This window comes from Acinonyx jubatus, chromosome C1, assembly GCF_027475565.1.
Source record: "Acinonyx jubatus isolate Ajub_Pintada_27869175 chromosome C1, VMU_Ajub_asm_v1.0, whole genome shotgun sequence".
Lineage (NCBI taxonomy): Eukaryota > Metazoa > Chordata > Mammalia > Carnivora > Felidae > Acinonyx > Acinonyx jubatus.
Window position 1 is genome coordinate 14,919,477 of NC_069381.1, and position 22,943 is coordinate 14,942,419.

Here is a 22,943-nt window from a genome sequence, read left to right on the forward strand (position 1 = left end):
TGTGATTTCACACTTAAGGAAAATACGGTTGGCGACACTTAGAGGCCACTTACTATTTTGTGTCTCGTGGCTGAACAGCATCCCCACCACAGCAAAGCACACGGGAGCCACATCAAGTTGGAGGGCAAGGTTTCTTTTTATCTTAGAAATGAGAGTGACCACACATGGAAAATACCACTTAGCATTAGGTGGAAAAACTCAACATAAAAATCATCCCCCAACCCCCACCCCCACGGTACTCAGTGCCGCGTCTCCCACTGAGGTGAGACTCTGCCACTGTCCCACAGCTTAAAAAAACAAACAAGTGAAACACACACACCACCATAAAGACAACCCAACCCTATGTAACCCCCATCTGCATGTTTTGAGGAGTTCCAGGGCTCGGCCGCCTCAGTCGGACTTCTCCTTCTCCTTCATGTGCAAGAAGACCGTGCTGAAGATAAAGAGCCCCAGCATCATGGAGAAGGCGCTGGCGTAGTACGGGTAGGCCGAGGGGATGAAGCGCTCGTACTGCGTGTGTTGGAGCGGCCTCACCGACACCTGCAACACGACAGAGGGGACAGGCCCCGGCCACTCAGCAGCCCAGACGAGGCCCACTCCGGCCGAAAAGGGGACCGTGACTTTGGCTCACCTGAGTGGAAGAGTGCAAGTGCGTGTAGCCTAGCCGGTTGTAATCCACTTTAAACTGGAACACTCCATACACATCGGGCAACTTGAACTGGACGCTGTATTTGCCACCTGTGGGGGGAGCCGAGACCACCAGAGGGGTGTCTCCGTCAGCCTCAGAAGAGCGAGCACCGCGGGACTGTCGTCCTGCCGCTGTCCCCCGTGAGAGCACTACTTGCCTTTCTTCTTCAAGAAGGTCCTCACGAAAGGATCGATGCGGACAAACTCTAGCTGGATGTCATCACCATCAAAGGGGACCCATCTGCCATTTGAGAGCTGCTCAATCACGATGCTGTACTCCTGAGACGACAGGCCGGTCGGCCGGGGGAGTCACCACCCTCGGAGCAGCACCGAGTCCCTCGTGGACCCGGCAGGAACCCCCGGGGCGAGCCCCCGCTCCCCAGCCCGCTAAGGCCCCTCTCCACCTCGGCCCTGGACCACCAACGTCTGCACCCAGACTGCCCCACTTGCGGACGGGCCGGGCACCGTCAGGGAGCCCTGCCGCCACCTTCGCTGCAGTCTCCACCCCTCTCCCCCCAACCAGCAGAACGCAGCAGCAGAGCCCTCCCGCTTCTACACCTCCACGACAAACCCACACCTCTTCACGCCTTTTTAGACACTGGCTTGTGCACCGGGCCCTCTGCACCTACACTTTCTTAGGAGTAAAGATTAATTTATTCATCCTTATTTAGGCCACTAAATATTCAATAAATGCTTCTGAGCTAAAGCAACCTGGCCCAAACCACAGGGGTCCCTCCTGCTCCAAGATGCTCTTACCACTAGGTCGGTGACGGTGTAGGCGTTGGGTGGGGCGGTCTCACCCACCCGATGGTGGGACACGGGCCCCACACGGAGGACACCCTCCTCCTTGAACACCCAGCGGGAGAGGGCCACAGCTAGCTCGTAGTTGCCCGTCTGGGAATACCTGCAGAAGGGGCAAACAGGAGGCTAGGGGCCCAGAACCGACTTCTTTGCAGCGATGCCTGACAATCACGATCCATGGAGACAAACTGCCTGAAACTAGCTTCTGCCTGGAGACCATACGTATCTAGGTATCCTGCTTCAAGGAACGGGGAAAAGAGGTCAGGTGGTGTTGCTGTGGGGTCACCTTCACAACAAACACACTCGCTGAAACATCTCCGGGTAAGCCGCTGCCACCTTGAAAAGTCTAGGGTACCAACACAGCAACGAAGTCTTCAACCCAAAGACACCTGGCCTCCGACACTTCCAGCTGGAAGGCTCCTTCCTCCCCAGCACCAGACCACACGCCCCCAAGCCCGCCAGCACCCACCTCTGGGAGCCGGGCGCAGCCTTCTGCACCGCCGAGTTGAAGAAGGCATCGCTGAAGAAGTCCAGGGAGCCGCTGAAGACGACCCGGGCGTTGTTCCTGGCCTGGAGCCCAGCAATGAGCAGGGTGTTCTTCCCCACTGCGTGGGGGTACTGGGAACAACAGAGGGCTGTCATCCAGGAGAGCCCGGGGAAAGGACAGGCAGCTGGGCCTCTGGGGCAAGAGGACAGCAGGCCGGACGTCAACCTGAGGGCACCGGAGGCCCCGGCGCCTCTGCCCCTTCCTGCTCCCAGCAACCTCTCCTTCACCAGCCTCCGCCCCGTATGCTCTCCTCTTACTCCTGCTCGTCTTCACATAAAGGGCCTCGCTGCTGGGCCCGGGGCCCGGAGGCCTCAAGGCTGCAACGGCCCCTCACCTGGGTGATAGGTTTATCGGGGAAGAAGGAGTAAGACGTGGAGGAGCCCGTCAGGATGTCCAACACCAAAGGATTGTCAGGATCGGCCACCATCCTACAGAAGGAAAGGAGAACACCCCACAGGGACCCTGAGAACTGAGCTCAAGGACCTGGGTCCCGAAGGGTCACTTCTCCACAGGGACGAGTCCTGCTTTCTCAGCAGTTGCACACCTGCTACGCCACTAGCTTTCCTCTTGCTGCAACAACGAAGTCTGACTCTGAGTGTCCTAAATTAATCTCTCCCCTCTCCTCCAGGGATAGAACCCCTAAACCATCAAGGGTGGGTTAGTTTCCCATCCTCCCCAGGTTTCTAGCGCCCTGGGCCTGCTCACTCACCCAACACCTCGAAAGAGGATGGGGTTCAGAGATGATCTCCCAACAATGGTTGGGGCCTTCAGCAGGTTCTCGGGGTCGGCCACAATGAGCGTGTGCTGCGGCAACAGAGGGAGATGGGGGTCAGGAAAAGGCGCCTCCACGCCAGGGACTCCCTTCCTACTCCCTCTCGGTTTCCAGGCTGAGCCCTGGTGGAAGGGCCCCAAACCTGGAAGGTAACGGCCCGATTACCTGGCCAAGGTCTGAGATGTCGTAGTTGTGATGGTCAATGACGGCTGTTTTCTCCTCGTCGAACTCGATCCCACACTCACTGCCCAGCTCTCGAAGAGGGTCACCTGCAAAGACCGAAGAAATGCCTGGTTTAACCCTTACAGGTGGGCCCTGGGCCAAGCAGTGTCGCTTCCCTGGCCTCCTGGTGACTCACCCTCTCCCTGTCACCCTTAGGCCCTGCCACTTCCCCAGGCCGTGCTCAGCCCCAACTGGACAGCTGGACAACAGCACGGTTTTCTGCCTCCAGGGGTCAGAACCTGAATCAGTAACACGGAGAACCACCTGGTCCTCTGCCCACAAATACACAAAACCCCCCATTGAAGCAAAGTCATAACCTCAGGCAGACTTGACCTGAATGAGCCTGGCTTCACGGGACTTCTCCTCCTCATCACCCCAGTCTGTCAACACTGGGAAAAACAAAATGAGACTGGCCGGGTGCTGACACCAACCAAAGCTGCGGGATACGCGTGCAGGCTCCAGAATACTGCTCTCTCCCTACTTCCACGTATGTTTGAAAATTTCCAAAATAGGGAACAACAACAAAAAAACAATCTGTCAAATTACTCTGGGTTCTGCCCAAGTAGCCAGCCACATCTTTTCTTTCTGTAAGGGAAGGCCCACCAACACAAACAAAAAGGGAAAAAACCAAACTGGGAAAAAACAGGGTTCCCAGCCCATAAAAGGCCCCACATCTCCCTGGTCCTGGTGACAGGAGGAGGTGAATGGCTCTGTACTTCCCTCGCTCCCTGACCAGGCCCACCCAGTGAACACCAATCTGGCAACTTCCATTTGTAAAGCTTGCCAAGCTTCCTGGAGAAATGCTGGAAAGCACCAGACCTTCGCAGGTCAGACTTACCAATGTCTGAGCTGGCAGCTACTAGGACACTGCCTCCACCGTCAATAAAGGTACTGATGGTCTCCACGTTGATGTTGCCTCCGAAATCTGAAAGAAGCACCAGACTCGGTGACCCAGGCAGCTCCTCTGACATTTGGGCGGGGGAGAGTGGCCCACAGACCAGCCACAGTCCATCCCAGAACAGCCCTCTGGAGGCCCAGAACGAGAGGGACATTTACCACAGATGCCCGTCTTCCCAAAGTGAAGATCCAACAGTAACAACTTGAATTCATAAACTTTTAACTTACAGAAGTATCGACGATATAGTCAAACACCTACCAATTATAGATGTCAAGTTACTTACATACATTTCGAGTCACGTTCAAAATATATGTTTAGAAGTGCTGCGTTTTCTCAGCTACATTTCATGATACAACTTCATTCAGGCTCCTCACCTGCACCTTTCACATGAGTATCTCTGTCTTCGCCAGAGTCACTTTGGGCTAACACAGTTTTCCAGAGCCCATCAATCTCACTTCCGTCTCAACTGTCTGAGACAGAGCGCCCCTGGGTCTGAGGATGACACGGTCACAAGTACTCATTCACCAACACGCACGGTTTTTTCCCGTTAACCCTACAGATTTAGATCCATGAGAGACAGAACCAGTTTGTAGACTGCTTTTATTAAAGCGATCACCAAAATGGCTCAACTTCCAACGTTTGTACTTATGAGATGATCTTTGTTTTGTCAATCAGTCTGGTCAGGTGACTATCACAAGCATCCAGAACTGGACCAAGAGTCTTCCCCAAAGTACACCCTGAGGTTCAATGTAAAGTAATGGAGGGAATGCTCAGGAATTCATGTAGTGCATGCAGAGAAGGCAAAAAAGGGACAAAGGCGGGAGGGGGAAGCTATTATATAAAGGTCGGTCAGGGAAGACCTGGGCAAGTAGCATTTGAGGTGCGAGAGTGACCCAGGCAGTACGGGGGGCGTTAAGGATGACAGGTACGAGTTCCCCAAGGCAGGTGAGCCTGTCCCAGCAAGGAGCCCAGTGTGGCCGAGCCGGAGTAGGGAGGGGGGAGCAAAAGCACACGTGGCCAGGCTGAAGCAGGAGGGGCAGCTCACGGGGCTTTACAGGCCCCGTGAGGTTGGCCATAAAGAGGAGCCGCTGGAGGTTTTGAGCACGACCCCAACATGCCCTGATCTACAGTTTTAAAGAACAATTCTGGCAGCTGGGTGGAGAATCGGGTACAGGGGACTAGGGTGGAAGCACAGCGGTGGATCAGAAGGCCACCGTGATAATCGGGGCAGTGAGGAACGGGGGGGGGGGGGGGGGGGGGGGCGGGGGAAGGGGAGGGAGGGAAGAGAAAGGGAGGGGGGAGGGAGGGGGGAGACGGGGTGGGCTTACACTCCTGAAGGCACAGTCAGCAGGGCCTGTGACAGGCCGGATATGGGGTGAGAGAGAGAGGGGTGCTAAGGACAACCCCAAGATCTTTGGCCCAAGCAACTGGAAGGATGGAAGGGCCATGTGCGGAGACTGGATACGAAAGTCTGTCCATTACACACCCATTAGGCGGTCAGAAATGAGTCCGTAATAGGACTTTGTGAAGATGCAACTGTGAGAACGGCCCTCTTTTCTGAGAGGTAATTTTGAGAGAAAGACAAAACAACTTCCCTCACCTTCAGGCACAGACAGAACATCTTGTATCTGGGGACTTTACTTACATCCAGAAAGCCATCTATCCACCCACCCACAGAGAGGTCTACAGAGAGGCCAGGCAGAGTCTTAGACAATTTCAAAAGCAGCTCCTGGTGGAATACGGTAGACAGTGGTTCCCAACCAGGGGCAATTTTGCCCTGAAGGGCCATGTCTGGAGATGCTGCTAAGCATCTGACAGTGCACAAGACAGCCCCCTACTACAAAGAATTATCCAGTCCAAAATGTCAAGAAGTGCCACCGTTGAGAAATCCTTCTAAAGAGGAAAGAACCCAGACTGTAAGACAGAGATACCTGGGCTTGAATCTAGGCAATTCTGCCTTCCTGAGCTCATGTGCCCATCTATAAAATAGAACCCTGTTTTTTCAAGATCATTCTTCTGTGACCATCACTGCATGTGACTTGAGAGCCTCCTAATCCCCGAGCTGGCGAGGAACCCAGGGATACACGGAGAAGGACGCCAGAGTTCTCACACCCGAGAGGGCTAACGGAGATCACAGTACCACAGAAGGGCCCTCAGAGCCAGGGCCAAACTCTTACACCGAACCCCCCTGCCTCCACCAGCACACGTAAGCCTGTGGGGCTTACCCTGATAGGGGCAGAAAGGGTAGGACAGTGGTGTGGGGCAGGGCTTTAAACAACACTAAATCTCAGAGAGACTTCTTGCCTTTCCAACGGTTTTCTAAGCTTGCTCCATCAAAGAGAGTATCTTAGTTTGATACTGATCTTAACACTTCTTTAACATTTGCTAATTGCCTTTATAGTTCCTTCCACTGAAAGGTAAGGATCCTGGCTTTCCATTTTTAGTAGTGATATTGAGTTCACTACTAGCTTCCTTTTTAAATGATGTTACAGTTTGTTGCTTTTTTCTTTTTTTAAGGGGTCAATCTAAAGAAAGCGTTAGGTAATTATTAACAGGTGATATGGAATACAGTAAAAATCAGGAAGGAGGTACGGAAATGACTAAGATTTGAGAAACACTGTTTAGGCTCTCTGACCTTCCCAAGGCGAGAGCCTAGCTCAGCCTCTCCCCCACCTGTCTGACCCACAGCTTCCTTCCTTCTCCTGACATCCCCATCCATCTGAGCACAACTTGTAGGCTGTCACAGGAATACCGAAGTATCAGTTGGATAATCCAGTGAAGATATGCATTCTGTTCCACAACCAGCCCTCCACTAGGCCCTGCACATACCCAGCCAGCCTCAAATGGGTTGGGCTAGATTATGGCTCATGTTCTTTTCCAACTCTGAAACTGAATCCTTCTGAATTCATAGTATCAACCATCAGGAGGCTTCTGTAGGCAAACTATATTAATAGCATGCCACTTCCCCTATCCACACAGGCCAACCCAGGCTGGGGGGGCTCTCCATCTTTCTATCAGGCCCTTTATAGGGAAACCCCTTCCCAGAGTAGCAGGGCCTGCTGTTCCATGGTCTGTGCAACACTTGACCCCACAACCCTCAGCTGTGTCTTTAAGAAAGGATGTTCCCTCCCGGGCCCAGGTTAGAAGTGAACGTTTTCCTCCTCCCTGGCAGCAGCAGTGCCAGGGCTGGTGACCCATGCCATGACCCAGAAAATGCACAAGACCCAGAAGAAAGCGATCGATCGTGGGCCCTGAAGTCCAGTTCTGGGAGCGACGCGCAGCACTTACCTTCCACCGAAGGGGAGAAGATGATGAGATTGTCATAGAGGAACTCCCCATACTTAATGAGGGACAGGCTGGGGTCATCTGCGGTCTTGAACGTGAGTTCAAAAGCCCTGTCTGGACGAGAAGAAAACAGGGCGCTGAGGCAGACGGCACGCCAGGGGAAACCACCACTGCAAGGGTCACGACCGCCCCCGCAAGCGAGAGGCCAGAGCTCGCAGCTCCCTCGTGGAAAACCAGTAGGAGGGAGGGTGGTCGCTGCCCTCGGGCTCGGGAGCCTTTCCAACCCGACTGTCCCCCACCACCCCCTCGGGTCCCGGTCTCACCCTTCAGGCTTCGGAAGAAAAGCGAGTGCGTCTCCCGCAGGTTGAGGTTGTCCAGCAGCACTAAGGTGCGGGGACCGCTAGCGCAGACCGGGCCAAGCAAGGGCAGCAGCAGCCACAGGAGAGACCAAGCGCGGGCCGCGGCGCCGGGCTCCATTTTGCGCTTCCTGCCCAGAACCCAGGCACCCGGGCACCGGAAGTGCCCCGTCTACGCTGCCCAATCGCAGTTCGTGGACTTAGAGTAACATCTGGAAACGATCCGGGTAGGCTGTGGCCGGGGGTTCCGAGCCGCTGCTGCGCGGGAGAAGAGCGGGTTAGCACCACCGGAAGTGCCCCGGTTGGAGGCGGGCTCTCTGAATCCTATTGGCGGAAGGGGCGTGAGGTTCCGCCCCCCCAAAGGAAAAGGCTCAATCCTAGAAAGACAGCTCTGCGACCGCAGCCAATCAACAAGGCCGAGCGCCCTTAGGCTCCGCCCAGGCCGGACTCCCGCCGGGAGCCCAGATCCCGCCTCCTCATCAGGCGGGCTTGTCCCTTACGGGACCTGGAGAGGTTGTGGCCACTTGGAACCACCTCCTCGGTGCTCCCTGGCTGTGTCCTCACTGGCCCAGGACAGACTCGGGACTAGAAACCAGGCCCCATCTCTATCTCCAGGGAGGAAAGGGTTGGAAAACTAAGATCAGGGCTAGGATACTTTGAATCTCCTGTCACTAATGGACCCAGCGGCCTGGGTACAGGCCTGACCTACCAGGCCTGGTGGCCCATGCTGGAGGCAGCTGGATAGGCGGCGAACTGGCTTCCGGATGAAAACGCTGTAGCTGGGTTCAATTCTCAGCTCCGCCTCTCACTACCCCTGCTGCTGGGGCATTTCACTTCTCTCCGGGCCACTTTCCTAGGCTGGAAATAGAAATAATAGCGAGGCTCAGCCCTCCCACTTACCTGCGTGCTTTTGGAAAAGCTGAGCTCGTGGGAGCTCAGAGGCAGGTTTTGAAGCACTTCGTGCCGAGTGTGGCTCAGCCTCCCCTCAGTAATGCTAGCTTCTAAATTGATGGGGGGCACCCGGCTCACCTCAGCCCCACCACGGGTCTAAGTAAAAGCAGCTCCAAGGCTGGGTCCCAACCACAATCCTGGGGCAAAAAGCGATGGTGGAGACAGAAGGCAGCTGTTCTTTTCTGACCTTTCACACTTGCCCACCCAAAAGAATGTGGGGGCAAAAGTCAGAACCACCCTCCCTCCATCTCCTTAACTGAATCTACCTCCTCTCCATCTCCGCTGGTTCCACTAAGAGTTAAGCCTCACCCCCACCCTGGGCGCCCCAGCCCAGCCCTCCTACCCTTCTGCATACAATGCCACATCCGTTCACCTTGAACTCAGACCTGATGATGCCTGTAGGTGGCTTAGGAGTTCCACTGCTCAGGGTCACCCAGGGCTCCTCACGCTCAGGTCTCCACTGAAACTGAACTCAGCAACCTCCTTCTCCGGCTCTGCTCAGGACTATCCATGCGGTAAGTCTCCAACCTTTAACACACTCAGCTTCCCCACTCGCCTTTGCGCACACGGCAACCACTCCCACCCCGGCCATTCCCTTCTTAAGCCTCCCAGGATCTTCGTCTTTTATGGTAGCTCCACCCTTCACAAGGATGCTTTTCCCCCCATAAAGCCCTGACCTTTCTTCCTCTCAATGGTGTACTGCAGCCTGCCTCTGGTTAAACTCATCTCTGGTTACCAGAGCACCTTCCACCCCAGCTTCTCCAGGGCATGAGCTCCTTCGCCCAGGCACGTGGCTTGTGGGACCCACCACACTAATTAATGCAAAATATGGAGGAGAACGAACGAGGGGGACTAACGCAGAGCACCTGCTATGTACCGGGAACATCACACATGATCTCATTTAACCTTCACGATACCCCTGGGAGGCAGGTGTTCCCCCTCTCACAGATGGGGCCCAGAGTGCAGTGAGGCCCATCTTCAACCCAAAGCCAAGACTCTTCCCTGAGATTGTGGGGCCCTCCCGCAGGGCAGGCCTGGGATACAATGAGCAAAGGGAGGGATGTATCCTCAACCACTGGGGCGGCCTGGGTTCATTTCTGGCCATGTCAGGGCATCCAGTTCCAGCACAGCCCCCGAGGACTGTCAAAATGTGGCCTTCTTCTGGGTTTCGGCAAGACCAAACCCTTGTTTGGGTTTCCAAAACAAGGTCTCTGCTCTCCCAAGCCACGGATCCTCTGAGACTCTAATGACAGTTCGGATGCTCTCCCCAGAAAAATGTGCTTGTACTCATGAGTGCGGGGAGTTGCAGAAGCCCTGGAACCCATTTGTTTTAAAGGCATCAGGTAGTTAAGAAACCCTGCTCCAGGGGCACCTGGGTGGCTCAGTTGGTTAATGTCTGACCCCTGATTTCGGCTCAGGTCGTGATCTCGCAGCTCCCAGTGAGTTTGAGCCCCACGTCAGGCTCTGCACTGACAGTGTGGAGCCTGCTTGGGATTCTCTCTGCCTCTCCCCTGCTCACTCTCTCTCTCAAAAATAAATAAATAAACTTAAAAAAAAATTTTTTTTTTTTTAAAGAAAGAAAGAAACCCTGCTCCAGAAAGAGCTTCCCTGTGAAGGCCAGGCCGCAGCGGCAGGAGGGGCCCCGGTGACACTGTCAGAGGGTCGGGGAAGGGGAGCTCATCGGTAAAAGCAGTTTATTGGGGCAGCTTCATGCGGGGCAGCGTCCTCTAGGCCACAGACCGGCCGGGAGAGGGCAGCGTGGCACAGCTGCCCCAGGACTCCCGTGCCCATGCTGCCCAGCTTCCCCCCAGGAAGGCAAGGGGAGGAGGCACCATCGTCCATCTCCAACACACTGTCCTTGATCCATGCGGAAGTGGCTCCCCACTCTGTTGGGGCTGCTGGTGAAAGCCTTGAGGTTTCTGAGCCCATCGAGGCACGGAGGAACACTGGCAGGCTGTGGCAGGTGGAACACTGGCGAGGCATGGACAGCCCGAGCGCACCTCTGCGGGGGTGGCCCAGCCTCCCAAGTGCTCATGGTCTGGGCAGAGGAGGCTCTCTGGGTAACAGGGAAGGGAAAGCTCTTCCCAGGGCAAGGGGCCCCCTGGGCTCCCGGACACCATGGGGGCAGGTGGGAGGAGGCCTGGCTGGGGCTGCCCTGGGAGGGCCTGGCAGTCTCCGGGAAGCTCAAAGGCAGGGCAGCAGCAGGAGGCCAAGTTCACAGAGGCTCACTGCCGAAGCTGCTTTTGCTTTTCTTACGCTTGACCTTGGTGAAGGGGATGTCGAGGGACTCGAGGCGGAAGGGCCGGGGCTGGGGCATTTCGGGGGCCTGGGTGGGCACGATGGCCACGGTGTTGTTGAGTGGGGAGCTGAGGCCGGGGGGAGAGCTGTGATGCGCTGTGGAGAAGGGAGCAGAGGAGCAGAGGAGCAGGTAAGTCAGGGGTACGGAGAGGGGGAGCCCTGCCCGCTCCACCCAGCCGGAGGCCTGGTCCCACGGCTGAGCCTCCGAAAGGCTCTGGACCAGGAGTGTGGAGTTTTAAAGGCTCAGACCGAGGCAGCCTAGGACTCGAGCCAGACAAGCCTGCGTTCAGAGCCCAACTTTTGGGAGCGACTTCTCCCAGAGCCTCAGTTTCCTCATCTGCAACATGGACACAATGCCGGGTCCTCAACTGATGTTCATTTGTATCCTGGGCCATTTTCCCCTTCCTGTTCCTCAACTCTGCTGGATTCCACCTCTTCAGTAGTCTCAGTGCAGGACTGAGATTTGCTTTTCATTGATATTTTATTAGAAACTGTGGTCTTTGATTTTGGTTTTAGAAATGAAAGAACCAACTGATTTGCAATTCTTGCTTTTAAAAGTGTTTCACCTTGGTGGCCCTGCCTGCCCCCTTTGGCTCAATGGGAGAAAGCCACCACACTGGCATCTGCAGAAGCCAGTGAGCAGCTGAGCCAGACCCGTGCAACACGTGCCAGGGCACCGAGCCGCGTGTCACAGGCCTGCTGGGCATCGGGGGGGCACCAAACACAGCAGCGGTCCGCCGAGAGATGAAGGGGGACAGGAAGAGGGAGGCTGTGCGTTGAGCACGTACTACGTGCCAGGCCCAGGGCTGGGCTGCTTGCCCACCTCATTTCACCTAAGCCCCGAGAAGTAGGTATACCCAACTCAGTGCACAGCTCAGGAAACTGAGGCTTAGAGATGGGAAGGGGTTTTTAACCCGGGCCTGACGCCACTCCACCCATCACGTGACTCCCAGTCGGCAGAGGACCAGGAAGGGCTCTCTCGGGGAGCAGCTGGAGGACAGGAGGTGGGCAGGGCACTCACCGAGGCTCTTCATGAGATCCGTGCTGAGGATCTGGCTGGCTCGCTTGGACCGGAAGTAGTTACTGGCAATGTTTTCGCTGTCGCTGCGACTGAGCATCAGCTTGTAGCGGTCTTCCTCCTGCCGAGATTCCAGATCCTCGTGGGTCAAGACCCGTTGTTTGTATAGTTCTTACCTCTGCAGGCCCGGGGGACTGGGGGCTGCCCTGAGCCTCACTGCCCACACTCCTGGGGTGGGGTCCAGGCAGCTCAGGCCAGGAGAGCCACAGCTCCAGCCAGAGCTACCCGACCCCCCTTCCTTGGTATGGGAAGTTCCTTGTTCTCCGTCAGGGGCAAGGGCAATGCCATAGCCCCAACCCGTCTCGGCACATTCACAGAACAGGTAATATAGTACTCAGCCCATGGTCCCAACCTCTTATCATCAAGGACTGTGATTTGTCACCACCATAGTGGACTTGTTTTCCTCAGCCTGAATCTCTTCCTTCAGGGACTACCCTTCTCCCCTTTGGCATGGTCCTGCTGAGGCGATCATTCATAGCGCCCTAATACCACCGCTCCCTCTCGTCCACCCCCTTGCTGCACAACTGGGCATGTGACCCAGACCGAACCAGTCACAGAAATACATCTTCCAGGGGCGCCTGGGTGGCTCATTCGGTCAAGCGTCCGACTTCGGCTCAGGTCATGATCTCACAGTTCGTGGGTTCGAGCCCCACATCGGGCTCTGTGCTGACAGTGGGGAGCCTGCTTGGGATTCTCTGCCTCCCTCTCTTTCTGCCCCTCCCCCACTAGTGTGTGTGTGCTCTCTCTCTCTCTCTCAAAAGTAAGTAAAATTAAAAATACTTTTTTGGGGGGTGCCTGGGTGGCTCAGTCGGTTGAGTGTCCAACTTCGGCTCAGGTCATGATCTTACAGTTCATGAGTTCGAGCCCCGTGTCAGGCTCTGTGCTGACAAGCTCAGAGCCTGGAGCCTGCTTTGGATTCTGTGTCTCCCTCTCTCTCTGCTCCTCCCCTGCTCACATGCTGTCTCTCTCTCTCAAAAATAAATAAAGATTAAAAAAAATTTTTTTTTAATAAATTTTTTTTTTTTCCTGGACATAGTCATTGGTCTAAGAGCAGGCCCCTCACCCAGGCCGACTGATCAGAATCTTCCCACAAGTGTTGGTTAAGATGTGGTAAGAGACTGGGTCTCTTCCTCTTGGATCACCAATCGCCAGTGGCCACCTTTCCTGCCACGTAGCCAAAGCCTGCCTGAGTCTGAAGCTAACATAACAAGGGAAGCAGAACCAAGAGGTGGAGAAACACACAGAAAAGTGTGGTGCTTCACAGGGAAGTTTTCTGACCTCTGCTTTGAGGAGGTACATTTCTGTTGTCATACAAAACGTGGGAGATATGAGAATAAAGTGACTTTAGAATCCCAATTACTGTTTCATAAATCCCTGAGGGCCCTTTGGTCCAAAGACACCAGCAAGGGTCCAGGGAACCAGAATGTACTGCCTGGCCTCTGGGATTGAAGACAAAGCTTCTGTCCTTCACCAGCAGGAGGGGCTGCCTCCTACTTTCCCTTTGGCCATAAGGGCCTTTGAATGAGGGCCAGAGGCGGTGCAGGGTCTGGGCGCCAGAATTACATAGAAAGGATCCAGGCTCAGACTCCTGCGTAGGTCTTTTTTTTTTTTAACACTGCAGCACTTTTTCCCCACACAGTGACATGTTGCTGGGGCCTGATGTTCTCCACATGACAGTAGAAAACTAAAATTTGTCATCTCTTAAAGAATTGAGAATTGTGTACAAAGACATAAATTAAAAGCATGAATAAATCTACAGTTGTGAATGCAAACCATTTTCCAACGCAAGGCAATTAACAACCCTTGGTGTTCTGCCAGGAAAACATCAGGTAAGAAAGGAAAGTGGGTCCTAAGGCTCAGACCTTCCCAAACCCTGTCAGACCAGCAGGACAGAAATGACCACTGGTCCAGGACTCCTGCCAGCCTCTAGCGAAATCCTGGGACAGGCAGCTCTCAACACATTAATACCCTGCACGGATCAAGAACCTCATGGTAGGGGTGCCCGGGTGGCTAAGTCGGTTGAGCGTCCGACTTCGGCTCAGGTCATGATCTCACAGCTCACGAGTTCGAGCCCCGCGACAGGCTCTGTGCTGACCGCTCAGAGCCTGGAGCCTGCTTCAGAGGCTGTGTCTCTGTCTCTCTCTGCCCCTCCCCCGCTCATGCTCTGTCTTTGTCTCTCTCTCTCTCAATCTTTCTCCCAAAAATAAATAAACATTTAAAAAAAAAGGAAAAAGAAATTCATGGACTCGCCGATTCTCAAACCAATGGATTTCTCTTCCATAAGCAGTTTCTCCACCTCGGCCACAAAGTGACTGAGATGCATGTACCAAGGGTTTAAATCAAAGATATGTACGTGGTACTGAACATATACCAATGGAACAGTTAACCTGGACACAAGGTCAAGATCAGCAACAAGCTCTACAATCCAGTGATGATACCAGATCCAAGGACCAAAGAAGCAGCCCAGTGCCCTATAGTAACGCTCACCCACTGCACAGTGGGGACGAAGCCCCGCCAGCTCCCGCCTCGCCCCCTCTCACAGAGGCCTTACCATGCCTGCTTCACCGTTGTCTGCGGCAGAGGTTTTGCGGACAACCTTGTTCTGTGGCCCTATTGGAACTGCTATGAGAAACAAAAGCCCAAGTCACTGCTGCCTGGTCTGAGTGCCAGAGGGACAGGGTGGGTGGCAACAGGTCCCCGAGCTGGCAGGTCAGGCCTGGCTCAGGCCCGGGACCAGGGGAGTACACTTCCCAGCCCGAACCAAGGGATGACTTTGGGAAACAGACAATGGGAGGGCTCAGATGTCAAAGCAGCCACTCTCCTGCTTCTAACAGCACAGCAGGCTGGTGGGGGCAGGGGGAACCCCGGGAAGTGGAGCTGGCTGGCCTTCGGGCAGGGGTAGCGTCAGTGCCATCCATAAACATCAGGGATGGGGGACCTAAACGAACATTCTCTTGACGGCGGGGGAGGCCCGCTGGGGGCCCCGGGGGACATAAGACGCTACTGCTCCCTAAGTGCTCCCAGACTCATTGGAGGTGGAGGGGCCTTCCAGACCACCAGCCCCTCCTTTGTGAAGATCAGGGACCAAGGCCCAGAGACAAACAGTGACCTTCATAAAGTCCCACAGGAAGTCAGTGGCAAAAGCACAAGGTGAGCCAGGCCTGGAACTCTGAACGGCCCGGTCCTATCCCCGGTCCTACAACTCCCTGCTCTGCCTGGGACTCTGGCTAAGTCACTCACTCTGAGATTCCGTCTCCCGAAATGTAAAATCTTTGTCCTCCATGGGGTTGCTGGGGGATAATGCTGGGGGACAATCATGACAGTGGTAGAATGTACCACGGGGGCGCCTGGGTGGCTCAGTCGGTTAAGCCTCCAACTCCAGCTCAGGTCATGATCTCACAGTCCGTGAGTTCAAGCCCCGTGTTGGGCTCTGTGCTGACAGTGTGGAGCCTGGAGCCCACTTCCAGTTCTGTATCTCTCCCTCTCTCTGCCCCTCCCCTGCTCACATTCCTTCTCTCTCTCTCTCAAAAATAAATAAACATTTTTAAAAAATGTATGGTGCACTTGGCACGTGCGCGCATGGCGCTAAGCGTTTTATGGGCATTAACACGTGTTAAGCCACCCAGCAATGTCTACGGAAGGTGCGGTCACTAATCCCCATTTCACAGACGAGGACACTGAGTCCCAAAGGGGTCACACGGGGCGTGGTGGAACCCGAATTCCAACCCACACAACTTCTCCCTCAGGCCCTCCATCGCTTTGGAGCCCGGAGCCCCGGGCCTGCTGCGCCCACAGCCAGCAGGGCGGGAGCCCGGGCTCCGGGTCAGCCTACAGGAGGGCAAACCGTGGGGAGGAGCGAGGGGACAGCCAAGCGCCTGACCTACTGGGAGGCTGGTTTTTACGATGATGGGCTCAGGGATCTTCCAGAAGCCGTTGTCCTCATCCCAGCAGGACTCGCGCCGGATCTTCTCCAGGTTGCTGTAGTTGCAGTCGCGGCGGATGAGAGGCTGCACCTGCTCCAAGAGCTGCTGGAGGAGCAAGGAGTCCCGCTCCTGCCGGCGGATGGTGGCCAGGTAATCGATCTTTTCCAGCTCGAACTCCGACTGCAGGTCCTTGATTTCCACCTCCGCCGCCCGAAGCTGAAAGCAGGGGGTGACGATCTCGAGCAGGGAAGACAGCAAGCCCTTTTATCCACCCTCGGCACCCACTGCCCGAGCCTTCAGCCGGCCACCCATCATCTGTTCGCCGATCCGCTCATCCACCCGCGCCCGCCTCCCGTCTGTCCACCAGCACTAAACGAGCACCTACTGTGTCCACAGCCCTAAAGAAAACAGGAAAAGAAGTTGCTCCTTAGCCGCCCCCCCCCCCCCATGCCAGCCCTCGGAGACGACCCCACACAAACACATTTTATCTAGGAGCCTCTTAGAAGGCTCCACACATAACACTGCGGAGTCACCACTTCTTAAAAAGTCTCAGAGACTTGTATAAATCCTTTTCCTAAGGGGAGCAGAGCCGTAAACTCTCAGACTCAGTGCTCACAGTCAAGTTACGACGTGACAGACATTGGCTTAAGAGTCAGACCCATCCTGATTTGACCATGGATTCTAGACTTTTGTGATCTGCCCTGGTCACAGGTGACTCCCAGCTGCAACTATAACCATGCTCTCCCTGAGCCCCAAGATTCCTGGGTGCACAGTCTGTTTCCTTAAAGAGCAGGTACAGTTCGATTAGTGAAAGAGGATGTTTCAAATTCATGGGAATGGTCATCACATGTAACCAGTTGAAAGCAGAGGCTATCTGGTAGGACACAGGTGGGCAATTAATGCTCTATTTCTTGAGGCACCTGGGTGGCTCAGTTGGTTAAGCATCTGATTCTTGATTTCTGCTCCGGCTATGATCTCACAGTTCATGGGTTCGAACCCTGCGCCAGGCTCTGCACTGGCAGTGCAGAACCTGCTTGGGATTCTCTCTCTCCCCTTCTCTCTCTCTCTCTCTGCCCCTCCCCTGCTCCCCACTCACACGTGCTCGCTCTCTCTCCCTCTCAAAATAAATAAACTTCAAAAATATATTAAATCCATGTTCCAATCCATGAACATGGGATGTCTTCCCATTTAGGTGTTCTTAACTTCTTTCAACAATGTTTTCTAATTTTTGGCATATAGTTTTACCCTTCTTTTGTTACATTTATTCCTAAGTAGTTTATTCTTTTTGATGTGTTATAAATGGAATTGTTTTCTTAATTTTATTTGCAGGTTTGCATTCATACATTGAGAGTATGTAGAAATATAATTGCTTTTTGCTTATTAATCTTGTATCCTGCAACCTTGCTGAAGTAGTTTTTTTTTTTTTTTTTAGTGGATTCCTTAGGATTTTCTACATAAGATGATGTCATCTGTACATAGAAATCCTTGTACCTATTCCCTTCCAAACTCAATGCCTTTTAAATCACTTTCTTGCCTAAGTGACCTAGCCAGAACCTTCAGCCTACTGTGAAATAAAAGTGCTGACAACAGACACCCTTGTCTTCTTTGTCATCTTAGGGGGAAAGCATTAAGTCTTTCACCATTGAGTATGTTTTCTGTGGATTCTTCATAGGTGCCCTTTATCAGAATAAAGGAGTTTCCTTCTAGTTCTAGTTTCCTTGGTGTTTTTATCATAACAGATGTTGGTTTTTTCAAATGCTTTTTCTGCATCTACTAAGATGATCATATGGGTTTTGTCTTTTATTCTATTGATATGGTATATTGCATTAATTGATTTTTGGATACCAAACTAACCTTGCATTCCTAGGATAAATCCTACTTTGGCATGATGTACAATCTTTTTACATGTTGTTGGATTTGGTTTGCTAGAATTTTGTGGAGCATTTTGTCTCTATATTTATAAGAAATATTAGTCTGTAGTTTTCTTGTTATGTCTTTCTATGGTTTTGTTATCAGGTGATACTGGACCTATAGAATGAATTAAGAGGTGTTCCCTTCTAGTTCACATGACTTTTTAAAGATACTTTTTAAAGCCCTAGACTTCACTTTACAAATAAAATCCAGTGAGAAGATGTAATGGGAGAGGTTACCCCACAGAGGAAAGCAAATACAAGAAAATATCTAGGTGTGAAATTAACAAGATTATGTTCAAAACCTAAGTGAGGAAATTTATAAAACACTCCTGAGTGACATAAAAATTGATCTGAACTAACAGAAGATATACCGTGTTCCTGGATGTGAAAATCCAAACTCATAAACATACCAATACTCTCAAGCTAATTTATAAATATAACATGATTCTGCCAAAAGTTCCACCAATTTTTTTCTTTGTTTCTCTTCATTTTTTTTTAATGTTTTCATTTATTTTTGAGACAGAGCATGAGCAGAGAAGGGGCAGAGAGAGAGGGAGACACAGAATCTGAAGCAGGCTCCAGGCTCTGAGCTGTCGGCACAGAGCCTGACGCGGGGCTCAAACTCCCAAAGAGCGAGCTCATGACCTGAGTCAAAGTTGGACACTTCACCGACTAAGCCACCCAGGCGCCCCATAAAAAGTCAATTAATTTGACAAAGTAAAACTTAAAAAAAAAAAAAACTTTTGCGTGGCAAAAATACCATAAAGCATAGTAAAAAGACAAATGAAATTGGAACAGAAATCTTTCTACCTTACATCACAGAGGAAGAAATTGGCGACCGACCAAGGAATATGAATATCCATAATATAAATTACAATACTCCTGCTGTAAAGAGCTTCTACAAGCGGAGAAGGAAAGGAAGCAGCATCCTTACGGAAAAGGGGTCAAAAGACTTGGGATGAGCACTGGGTGTTGTATGGAAGCCAATCTGACAATACATTATATCCAATACATACACACATACGTACGTACATAAAGCGAGCCCAGTTCAGAGGGGGTAGAACTGCAGCCGTCCCTAAAACATAGGAAGGAATGGCTCAGCCTTGCTCAACAGTAAGCAAAAGGCACATTGCTGAGGCTGCGAGAAAGCGCACTGGTACGGACTAGTGGAAACGCAAAGGGATTCACCCTCAGGGAGGAGAAGGTGGCAAAAGCTACCAAAGTCACATATGCTTTCCTCCCCGTCCAGCTGGAGGAATCGATTCCAATGTATACCTACCCTAAATACAAAAGCAGTGTGCACAAGTTATTCACTACACAGCACTGTTCCCTGGCAAAAGATAGAAAACAATCCAAATGTCCATCAAGAGAGGGCTGCTGGAGGGGCGCCTGGGTGGCTCAGTGGGTTAAGTATCCGGCTTCAGCTCGGTTCGTGATCTCACAGTTCGCGGGTTCGAGCCCCACGCTGGGCTCTGTGCTGACAGCTCAGAGTCTGGAGCCTGTTTCAGATTCTGTGTGTGTGTGTGCGTGTGTGTGTGTGTGTCTGTGTGTGTGTGTGTGTGTCAAAAATACATAAACATCGTAAAAAAAAGAGAGAGAGAGAGCCGCTGGAATAAACAATGACACACCCTCACAGTGGAGCAGCACCCAGCAGTAAAAAGGAATGGCATATTTCTAGATACCGCTGCCGAGGGACCTCCAGGATGGATCATCATGTGAAAAAGACGAGGCGGAGGAAAGTGTGTCTGTAGCTACTTTTTCTAAGAAGAGGGAGGGCATGTACATGTATGCACAGCAGATTTGTACACACACACACGTATTTGCTTATATTAAAAAACAAAAGTGGGGCGCCTGGATGACTCATTCCATTAAGCATCCGACCCTTGATTTCGGCTCAGGTCATGATCTTGCAGTTTGTGGGTTCGAGCCCCTCATCAGGCTCTGCACTGACAGCACGGAGCTTGCTTGGGATTTTCTCTCTCTCCACCTGCCCCCTCTCTCTCTGCCCCTCTCCCGCTTGTGTGCTCTCTCTCTCTCTCTCTCTCTCTCTCTCTCTGAATAAATAAAATTTTTAGAAAGTTAAAAAAAAGTTCTGGATACCTGGGGATAATGACAGGGGATAGATCTGATTCTCTCCAGACAGGCCCTCCAAAACAACACACTGAGCAAGGAGAGAAAATAAAACCACCCTGAGCCCAGCCTCATGACCCAAAGACAGAACACCAGCAGCTTCGAAATAACCAGAAGTCCAGCAGACAGCTCGTGGGCCCACCCCACAGCAGGAAGGAGCAGAAAGCACCAGGAAAGTGTGCAAGGGGGAAGGCAGGGTGATGAAAGGAAGATAAAATCACCCCCCAAAAGAGAGAGCCCCACTCTGAGTGGGAAAATACCAATAATGGATCTGATACAGCAAAACTGATGGAAGAGACTGGAATGTGGGCTGGTCTCTGCAAGACTGAGTCTCTGCAAGTCTCTGTAGAGACTGAGGGGTTAGTCTCTGCAAGGCATGGCTTCTGGAGGGTGCTTAGAGATGGGAGGCCCCTAGAGGTGGAAATTAGAAGTCCTGCAGAAACAAGAGAAAATGCCAAAAGACACAATGACCCCTCCCACCGAGAGGGAGGGAGAGAGTGAGAATGAGTGGGGGAGGGGCAGAGAGCAAGGGAGAGAGAGTCTGAAGTGGGCTCTGCCCTGACAGTAGCGAGCCCAATGCAGGGCTTGAACTCATGAACCATGAGATCATGACCTGAGCTGAGGTCGGGACACTTAACTGACTGAGCCACCCAGGCACCCCTGTGAATATGTTATCTTATGCGGTAGAAAGCACTTTGCAAATGGAAGTAAGGTTATTCATCTGTTGACTTTATTTTTTTTTAATTAAAAATTCTTTTTGGTAACATTTATTATTGAGAGACAGAGAGAGACACGGCACGAGCATGGGAGGGGCATAGAGAGGAGGAGACACAGAATCGGAAGCAGGCTCCAGGCTCTGAGCTGTCAGCACAGAGCCCGACGTGGGGCTCAAACTCACAAACCGCGAGATCATGACCTGAGTCAAAGTTGGACGCTTAACCTACTGAGCCACCCAGGCGCCCCCTAAGCTGTTGACTTTAAACCAGGGAGATCACCCCGGGTCATCTGGTGAGCCCAGTGTAACTACATGGGCCTTGCAGGAGGGGAGCAGAGAGCCAGGCAGAGGACTGGCCTTAGAAGAGATGCTTTAGACAAAGGAGACAAGGGTAGAGTGAGAGAGCTGAAGTCTGGGAGGAGCTGGCCGTGGCTGTCTTTCAGGGGGGCCACGAGCTGGGAAAGGCAGGCAGCTTCTAGAAACAGAATGACCCCCAGCAGCCAGCCAGTGAGGAAATGGGAACCTCAGTCCTACAACCACATAGGCTAGAATCCTGTCAACAGGTGTCCTAGAAACAGATTCTTTCCTAGCACCTCCAGAAGGAAACTGACCCTGCCAACACCTTGGTTTCAGCCTTGTGGAATTCTAAGCAGAAGAACCAGCCATGCAGGAGCTGGATCCTGACCCACGAACTGCGAGATAATAAATTTGTGTTCTTTTAAGCAACTCTCTTTGTGGGGATATGCCAGCCACCGCAGCAATAGGGGACGGCGTGTATTTAACACTGCACTTCACCATACGAACAGAAGAGTGTGCTATCGACTGAGCAAACCTAGCCAGCAGCCCAAACCTTCACCTCTGCTTCCAGCTGGTACGGAAAGTGCAGAAAACACAAGACATTGCGAAATAAACAGAAAAGAGCAAAGGCAGCTAATCAAAGTTACTATGAGAAACAGAAAATGAAAATCAAAGCATTTCAGAAGAAGAAAATTCCCCCCCAGAGCACAAGCATGCAGAACCAAAATGTAACCCAGCATCCCAACGTGCACAAAATCTCCTTAAATTCACATAGGGAAATTTCGAGTCAGCAATCCAAACACTTAAAGTGGATATGGATGAAAAAGTGAAGAAGATGTAAAATGAGACATTAACCAAACTCCAGAAAGAATTTAAAAAATTTAAAAATTAAAGAAAAATTACAAGCTATCCTGGTAAGAACAGATTTGGCTGAAAACATAAAAAGGGTATTGAGAAAAACCATGAGGGGCGCCTGGGTGGCTCAGTCAGTTAAGGGTCCGACTTCAGCTCAGCTGACGATCTCACAGTTCATGAGTTCAAGCCCCTCATGGGGTTCTGCGCTGACAGTGTGGAGCCTGCTTGGGATTCTCTCTCTCTCTCTCTCTCTCTCTCTCTCTCTCTCTCTCTCTCTCTCTCTCTCCCTCTCTCAAAATAAATAAATAAACTTAAAAAAAAAAGAAAAAGAAAAAGCATGAAAATAGCCAAGAAAATTTAAAAACTACAGAGGTTCAAAGAGAAAAGCATCAGCTTCCACTTTGGCGAGATCCTTCGGTTGGTGGTGTGGGTGGGGACGAGGGTTAGCCGAGGGGGATGTGATGGGGCCCAGGGCGCCCGAGGGCACTCCGAGGGAAGCAGGTGCCAACTCGTCCTCCTCTGTCTTGTCCTCACTCCCTGCGCTCAGTCCATTCACGTCCTTTCTGCTCCTGGAGCCACTGACATTCTTGGCACTGGCCCCTCTCTCGGCCTGGAAGCCTCTTCCTTCAGGTCACGACATACGGCAGGGCCCGGCCTTTCTTAATGCTCAGGTCCCACCTCAGAAGTCACCGCCTCCGTGAGAACCTCCCTGCCCCCCACCCAAGGTGGCCCCAGGAACTTCTGGGGTTCTCTTAATGCTCAGTCTCAGTTCCTTGATGAGGGTGCTGGGTTCATGGGCGCATTCACTTTGCGGAAATGAATTATGTTGCACATTTGTGATTTGTATGTTTATACTTCAATCAAAATGAAAAGAAAAAGGAGTGGGTGGGTGGCTCGGTTAGTTAAGCGTCCGACTCTTGGTTTCGGCTCAGGTCATGATCTCACGGTTTGTGAGTTCGAGCCCTGCATTGGGCTCTGTGCTGAAAATCCGGAGCCTGCTTGGGATTCTCTCTCTGCCTCTCTCTCTGCCCCTCCCTCCCTTGCTCTCTCTCTGTGTCTTAAAATAAATAAAAAACCTTTTTGCAGCAGACCTCCACAGAAACTTGGCCGGCCAGAAAGGAGGGGCAGGATATATTCAATGCGCTGAATCAGAAAAACATGCAGCCAAGAATTCTTTATCCAGCAAGGCTGTCACTCAACATAGAAGGAGAGATA

The 22,943-nt window shown here is 52.4% G+C and overlaps 2 protein-coding genes across 9 annotated transcripts in view; both read right to left on the bottom strand.

Moving 5' to 3' along the window:
- Nucleotides 1-117: 117 nt before the first annotated feature.
- Nucleotides 118-7,819, bottom strand: DDOST (dolichyl-diphosphooligosaccharide--protein glycosyltransferase non-catalytic subunit). The gene is made up of 11 exons (XM_015086366.3): nucleotides 7,536-7,819; nucleotides 7,216-7,326; nucleotides 3,868-3,954; nucleotides 2,973-3,076; nucleotides 2,745-2,839; nucleotides 2,370-2,463; nucleotides 1,958-2,106; nucleotides 1,444-1,591; nucleotides 846-966; nucleotides 632-738; nucleotides 118-540 (listed from the first exon to the last, which is right to left on the bottom strand). Exons 1-11 carry the CDS (start codon nucleotides 7,687-7,689, stop codon nucleotides 391-393), a joined length of 1,320 nt encoding a protein of 439 aa, XP_014941852.1. The 5' UTR covers nucleotides 7,690-7,819; the 3' UTR covers nucleotides 118-390.
- Nucleotides 7,820-10,095: 2,276 nt separating this feature from the next.
- The window catches only part of KIF17 (kinesin family member 17), a 46,898-nt gene continuing 34,050 nt past the window's right edge, over nucleotides 10,096-22,943 (bottom strand). For 4 of the 8 annotated variants that reach the window (XM_053208316.1, XM_053208313.1, XM_053208309.1 and 1 more), the window contains 4 exons: nucleotides 15,776-16,034; nucleotides 14,447-14,517; nucleotides 11,839-11,956; nucleotides 10,096-10,913 (listed from right to left, as the gene is read on the bottom strand). In XM_053208316.1, coding sequence (XP_053064291.1) covers nucleotides 10,735-10,913; nucleotides 11,839-11,956; nucleotides 14,447-14,517; nucleotides 15,776-16,034 — 627 coding nt within the window. In that variant the 3' untranslated portion in view covers nucleotides 10,096-10,734. Of the gene's footprint in view, nucleotides 10,914-11,838; nucleotides 11,957-14,446; nucleotides 14,518-15,775; nucleotides 16,035-22,943 lie in introns of those variants that run through there. The other 4 variants (XM_053208310.1, XM_027060204.2, XM_027060205.2 and 1 more) reach the window with 4 other exon arrangements.

Coding starts and splice junctions, on each gene's coding strand:
- DDOST (XM_015086366.3), bottom strand. CDS start 7,689: ATGGAGCCCGGCGCCGCGGCCCGCGCTTGGTCTCTCCTGTGGCTGCTG. Junction 2,464..2,744: donor ATCCTCTTTCGAGGTGTTGG/GTGAGTGAGCAG, acceptor TTCCTTCTGTAG/GATGGTGGCCGATCCTGACA. Junction 2,107..2,369: donor CCGATAAACCTATCACCCAG/GTGAGGGGCCGT, acceptor TGTTGTTCCCAG/TACCCCCACGCAGTGGGGAA.